The sequence below is a fragment of the Neomonachus schauinslandi genome, chromosome 8 (genome assembly GCF_002201575.2).
Source record: "Neomonachus schauinslandi chromosome 8, ASM220157v2, whole genome shotgun sequence".
NCBI lineage: Eukaryota > Metazoa > Chordata > Mammalia > Carnivora > Phocidae > Neomonachus > Neomonachus schauinslandi.
The window spans coordinates 43,943,724-43,951,033 of NC_058410.1; the positions used below are offsets into that span (position 1 = coordinate 43,943,724).

The 7,310-nt window shown below is 37.2% G+C and overlaps 1 protein-coding gene across 2 annotated transcripts in view; it reads left to right on the top strand.

The window, feature by feature from the left end:
• CEP85L (centrosomal protein 85 like) overlaps positions 1-5,679 on the top strand; it is a 174,000-nt gene extending 168,321 nt beyond the window's left edge. For both annotated transcript variants that reach the window (XM_021693553.1, XM_021693555.1), the window contains exons 12-13: positions 468-699; positions 5,516-5,679. In XM_021693553.1, coding sequence (XP_021549228.1) covers positions 468-699; positions 5,516-5,679 — 396 coding nt within the window. The remainder of the gene's footprint in view (positions 1-467; positions 700-5,515) is intronic.
• The last annotated feature ends 1,631 nt before the right edge of the window (positions 5,680-7,310 follow it).

The following is a 7,310-nucleotide window of genomic DNA, read 5'->3' on the forward strand; positions in this document are numbered from 1 at the left end:
GTAGATACTTTTTTCTCAATATGCAACAGATAGTTTCAAAGTAACTAAATCATTATTGCTACTAACGGTAAAACTACAGGATGAGGTTTAAAATTTCTTCATAGTTCTTTTTGTTCTTGGGATAAATTTCATTATAGAAGAATACATATATAACCAAGATGCTTATTATGTGACATTATGTGGCATGAGATACTCCTAGAAAGTGAGTCTGGATTTGTTGCCCCTTTCAGATCTACCCTAGGGCATGAGATGACACAGAGGAATCACTGAATCATTTCATTTCCACTATTTTAAATTCCTTTTTTTCCCCCCCACTGTGTGTATGCAGTTAAATTTGGTTAATGTGTATGTAATATGACTCCACCGTTTTGTTTATAAATGGGGGATAATGTTCAGACAACTGCATGACTTTGAGTACCCTTTCTCTGTTCTAACAACCTGATTTATGTTTTCTTTATCCTTTGCAGAACCAAAGGCAAACAGAAGAGACGTGCTCTTTATTGGATCAGGGCCAGGAAGCAGACCAATCCAGGCAGCAGACAGTACTTACCAAATGGCCACTATCCGATTTGAGTGTGATTGATCAGCTGTTCAAGGAAATGTCCTATTGTTTGTTTGACTTGAAGGCATTGTGTAGTATTCTCAATCAGCGTGCTCAGGGCAAGGAGCCTAATCTTTCATTATTACTGGGAATCAGATGTAAGTCGCTGATGCCTTGTCCTTACTATATTGCTTAGCAATTAGAAACCTGTCTTCATGAATCAGGAACCTCTTACTGCCTTTTCCTTATTTGTTTTTATCTCCTTTCCTACTTAGATTTATAAATCTCTGAATAAATCTGTAGGCCCGTGAATACCTGTTATTACTTCATTGCTAGAACTTACCTCATACTTAGAGAAGTGAGCAGGGTCATAGTTGATACAGACTGCCACCTGGCAGAATGCCTACAGATCTACCTGTGTGGATGAGCTATGTAATCTGTTAATATGTGACTGGAGTGGTAGTTAGGTGTGATATTCCTGATTACTCTTCTAAAAGTAATGATTCTATTGGCTTTTGTGTGTTAAATGTATAAGTTAATGATCCAGCATCTGTCTACTGGTAAAATATTTGAGAGAAGCTACTCCTTTGCTTTCCCTATACAGTGTATGTCTGTGGCAGTTGCTTAATATAAGTACCAGTGCTGGGGCGCCTGGGTGGCTCAGTTGGTTAAGCGTCTGCCTTCGGCTCAGGTCATGATCCCTTCCTGGGATCGAGCCCCACGTCAGGCTCCCAGCTCAGCGGGGAGTCTGCTTCTCCCTCTCCCTCTGCCTCTCCCCCCTGCTTGTGTGCTCTCTCTCAAATGAATAAATAAAATCTTTAATATATATATAACTACCCATGCTGTCACAAGAGCTAATTTTCATGGCCTATAGATCTGTTGCCCTTGTCATGCATATACACTCTGGCCTTGTCTCTTTCAATATGACACCCACCCATCGTTCCTCAGTTCCATATTCTTCCACACATAGTTGTGAGAGCTGCCACAGGAATATCCTAGTTTCCCTTCTGTGCTGCTTTTGCAGAAACACACATCTCTGCATGTGGTTCTAAATTACTATAATATTGATATGTTGGACTCTTTTTAATACAGAAGAAACGGGCATAAGTAAGGAGATATGATTGGAGTAAGACTGTAAGGTTTATGTACCTACTATGTTGTATTGAGTAATTGCCTAATAATATGGTTAATATGTGACTAGAGTGGACACTAGTTTTATTTAGTTTCATCAAAAAGATTCTACCATCTGGCGTCATGATAGTTATTTTGACAAAACCAAGAATACTTTCCATCAAAGTATAGCCCTTGTTAAATGAAACATGTAACTGTGCTCAGAGATGTCAGATATGTGTATACATATGTGTGGGCATGTAAGAAACACTTTAAAGTGTAAGTATATTGACTTAGTGAGTAATTATTAAATACTTTATATAGTCCAGATACTAAGGTGAGGATAATGCAGTTGAGCACAGCCGTTGGCCCACACACAAACTAAATTACTAGAGCATTGTGATAAGTACTATAATTGAGATGTGGGCGGAGGACAATGGGGGCCCAAGGGGAAAACTAACTAAATGGGAAGGGCTGTGAAGGCTCTGGTGTTCGGCTTGAATCTTAGAGTCGGAGAGGTTTGCCAGGTCAACACGGAGTGGTTTAGTTAGCAGTAAAAGCTCACACACAAAAGACTCATTCTCTTCACCATTTTAGAGGTGGTCACCCCTTCAGTTATTTTGTAACCTTCTGCATTTGTATTCTTCTACATATAGTATTTGTCAACTTTTCCAGTAATTAGATTAAGAGAACTATCCAAATGTGAATAAAAAGAGAGATTCAAGAACTTTGTCACATTCACCTCCCAATGTATACCCCTTCCAGTCTTTCAAGTTTAACCCCATAATCCTTACCTTATATCCTGGTACTGTGAAATTTTGACCAGCTAGCTAATTTGTCAAAAACCAGTGGATTATTTTGAATCCCTGTCTCCTCACTCCATCCATTGCTCATTGACACTGTTCACCCCACCCTTGTTTTTTAAAATGCTCTGCTACCACAGTTTCCATGGCTTCGTTCTCTAGGTTCTACTTCTGCCTTTATGACTGCTGAGTCTTAGTCTTCTCTGGAATTCTCTGCCATTTAAATTATTAGTGTCTCCCAGAAATCTTTTGTTGCTGATTTTTTTTTGTTTCTTTTTTAAAATTGGATTATTTGTGGGTTTTTTGTTACTGTGTTGTATAAGTTCTTTATATATTTTGAATATTCATCCTTTATCCAATATATCATTTGCAAATATCTTCTCTCATCCTATATAGATTGTCTTTTTGTTTTGCTGATAGTTTTCGTTTTGCTGTGCAAAAGCTTTTTATTTTGGTATAATCCCAATAGTTTGGTTTTGCTTTTGTTTCCTTTGCCCGAGAAGACCTGTCTAGAAAAATGTTTCTATGGCTGATGTCAAAGAAATTACTGCCTGTGTTTTCTTCCAGGAGTTTTATGGTTTCAGATCTCATATTTAGGTCTTTAATCCATTTTGAGTTTATTTTTGTGTATGATCTAAGAAAGCAGTCCAGTTTTATTCTTCTGCATGTAGCTGTCCAATTTCCCCAACACCATTTGTTGAGTGGACCAAAGACCATTTGTCTTCTCCCCATTGTATATTTTTACTTCCATTGCCAAAGATTGACCATATAAGCATGAATTTATTTCTGGACTCTCTGTTCTGTTGATCTATGTGTCTGTTTTTGTACCAGTACCATGCTGTTTTGATTACTACAGCTTTGTAGTATGTCTTATAATCTGGGATTACAATACCTCCAGCTTTGTTGTTTTTGAAGATTGCTTTGGCTATTTGAGGTCTTTTGTGGTTCCATACAAATTTTAGGATTTTTTCACAACATTTGTGAAAAGCGTTGGTATTTTGATAGGAATTACATTAAATCTGTAGATTACTTTGGGTAGTATGGATATTTTAACAATATTACTTCTTCCAATCCATGAGCTCGGCATATCTTTCCATTTGTTGGTGTTGTCTTCAGTTTCTTTCATCCATGTTTTATAGTTTAGGGCATACAGGTCTTTCACCTCCTTGGTTAAGTAAATTCCTAGGTATTGTATTCTTTTTGGTGCAACTGTAAATGGGATTGTTTTTTTAATTTCTCTTTCTGCTACTTCACTCTTAGTGTATAGAAATGCAGCAGGTTTCTTTATACTTGTATAATTTGTGTCCTGTGACTTTACTGAATTCATTTATCAGTTCTTTGGTAGTCTTCAGGGTTTTCTGCAAATAGTGTCATCTGCAAACAGTGAAAGTTTTATTTATTCCTCAAAAATTTGGATGCTTTTGCCTCTCTTTTTATATATTTTCTCTCAGTAATCTTAGCCAAGTCCTTTTGTTTTCTGTTAGTGCATACAGACATTTATCTCTTACCCTGCCTAGAATGTCCCTTCTGGGCTCTTGATTATCCTTACCTTATATTAGAACCAGTTATTCAGTAGGCATCATAGACTCAACTATATCTAAAAGAGAACCTACCTTTCTTCCCTCCCTAAACCTGCTCCTCCTGTCAGTGAGTAGCACCTCTATCCACCTGTCACACTAATCCAGATTTTTCTCCACCCTACTCTTTCCTTCATCTGGGTATGTCGTTTGCCTAGTCCCTAACCCCTATACAACTCATGATGGTTGAGCTCTATCATTTCTACCAGTCCCTTCCTAGCATTCATTCCTCCCGTTACATCTCCATTGCCCTATTGCCTTAAATCAAGCTTTCAAAGTCTTCACCTGGACTGGTCTCTTTGTCAACTGTCTTGCCCACTTTCCCCCACTAATCCAGATTTTTTCACATTGCTGCCAGAGTGACCTAACCTAATGGTGATTCTGATTTCCTAATACTTACAGTCCCCTAAAATAGAGATAGGTAGTTCCCACCTGCCTCTTTAGCTTTATTTCTTGACCCTTGCCTTTCATAATTTGTGCTCTGCCATTTTAGAGCTTGTTACTCATTTTCTTGAAGTTTCTCACATTCTTTGGTTTTCTGCTTTTGTACCTTTATTCATTCTGCATCCTTGGCCCATCCAGTGAACCTGTGCCCTCTCCAGTTAGGCTGGTTGTTCTCTTCCTTGTGCCATTGTAGCCTGTGTATGGTGGTAGGACACCTACAATACTTGACTGTGCTTGTTTATGAGGTATATGTAAATGATTAATAAACTACTACATCCATTATTTTGCTGGCCTTAGCATCTAGCGTAGTGCCTGGATCATAGCAGGTGTTCAGTTAGTGTTTGTTAAAATAACATATAAGTTAATCTGAGTCTTAATACCTCCAGTAAGCTACCAATGCCAGTGAAGGTATAAGGAAAGATTTATTTTACAATTACTGGCTCCATCTGCTTTTATGTTGAGATGTGCTGACAAAGAGAGGAACTGATGTAAATAATTACAAGCCACCTGCCTCAGGGCCTCACCCTCAGTCATTCAGCCATTGGGCAGCTAGCCATCAGCCCAGTTCAATTGCGTAGGGTTGTAGTGGTCCGTGTACACACACACACACACCCCCATATGTTTTGGAAATTTATGCTTTCATGCCAGTAAACCCATTTTGCAGTCTATAAAAATTTAAGCTATCACTCCTTAATACAGAAGTGATTTTCAGATTTTTATCAAGTCAGAATAAGTGCTGTAGTTGAGCTTGAAGAGAGCTATTAGAGCATGCTTCTTCCTACTTTTGGAATGTTGTCATCCTTTAAACATGTTAAACGTGTGTGTATTACTGTATGGATTTAATGCAATTTAATTAGCAAAAATTTAAAAGGAACAAGTAAATAAGATCTATTTAATACTGAATGATACATCGTGTAAATCTGAACCTGACTGGTATTCAGCATACAGCATTGTATTTCTAATGCTACTGAAGTTAAAAATCCTAAAATGCCTTTGCTCAAAAAAAAGTGTGAGACATTCTCCATATTTTATTTCCACAGCAATGAACTGTTCAGCTGAAGAGACTGAGAATGACTATAGCCCAGAAACACTCACTAAAAAATTGTCAGATGTATGCCAGTTACGGAGGGACATCGATGAATTAAGGACTACAATATCAGACCGCTATGCCCAGGACATGGGAGACAACTGCATTACCCAGTGATCAACTATTGGTCCCACAGCAATAATGACCCATTGTTAAATGCTGCTGTGTTACAGTTCTTCATATTTCTTTTTAGGAGCCATAATGGAAAGTCGCAAGTGACATATCACTTACACATAGGATTTTTTTTTTTCTGTGGATTTGTTTTACTGGGGGAGAAAGGGGATTTGATGAGGTTTCAAAGGGGCTTATCTAATCAGGCCAAAAAACCAAATTACTATTAGAAAAATGTGATGAAGTGTATAAGGGGGAAAAAAAAATCTGTCTTCTCAAGCTACTGATTGTAGGACCAAGCTGTGAAGAGTGCCCTTCAGATAAAGGAGTAGGATTTCTTTTTATCTGCAGTTGTGTGTGTATGTGTGTGTGTGTGTGTGTATTCACAAAATTATAAGGATTTCTAAGGTCAAAGCAAAGCTTCTAAGAAAGGCACACACTGTTTATTCTTGTATTTCTTTTCTTTCATGTAGAAGCTTGTGTTGTACTTTGGGGTTTTCAAGGGCTGGCTGCACAAGAGCTCCACAGCAGGCGAGTGTTTTAATAGTAGTACAGCTGTCTTTTGAACCATCTGTCTTTCAGACAACCACTGTGCTGAGATGATGAGGTTGTGGGGTTGGGTTGATGTTAGCACTGTAGATAGGTCAGCTATTTTTCCAGAGTGATTGTGGGTTGCCTTCGAGGTATGAAATGTTATGTGATAATCTTTTTCATTAGCATTGCAATTTATATATCACAAGGCAACTTAACACAACTTGAACTAATTTTAACATGTCCCTTACTATTTACAATTTTTCACTTGTATCAATGTAAACAAAGCCATAAAGAATTAATGCTAACCTTCTAAGGCCATTGTAAAAGAAGGATTAAAAAAGTCACTCTGGAACAATAGTTTATTTATCCAATTCTCAAATGTTTACATTTTAACAGATTTGTATGTCTTAAAGTTAAAACTACTTTAAGAAAAAGCCAACCTGTATTCTTTATATCAGAATTATCACAAACATAAAACAAAATCAAAACCAGGTGATATTTCAATTACATGTATTAGGTAAAGTACATTAAAAACAGGGTTTTTCATACAAGACAAGATTATTTCTTCTTCTGGAGTGCAGGATATCATTATGAGATGCAACTGATTTTTAAGTAGACATACAATTATTTAAACTTCCAAATGAGTATTTTCCTGTTTTAGTTGGAGTTTTGGAAGGACTACATATTTTATTGCCTTCAGAGCATTTATTACATTCTTTTGAATATACTTAATTATGGCAATCATTGTTCTTTACAAACTGGTGTGTTTTCTTGATGCAGCCAGGTCTCATGTAGGTCAAGACTAAATAAGAGGTAGAAGGAATAAGGGGTGTGAATTCAGCAGGATAATACTGTTTGGGGCAAGAAGAGATCACATGTCTGGTTTTTTTGCCAGGCTTATATACTGGTATAAAGGCTGCTCCTAGAAAAGATTTTTCTTAAATATTTTCAGCAGTGAAAACATATGTGGGATATAAACTTCAAGGAAACTACCCAGGAAGACATTCAGTTCAGAATTTGGCTAATATGCAGCACTCAGTAAGTTATTTTGTGGTTATGTTACAACAGTTGGTTATAATACATTGTAAGGACATCAAACTTTC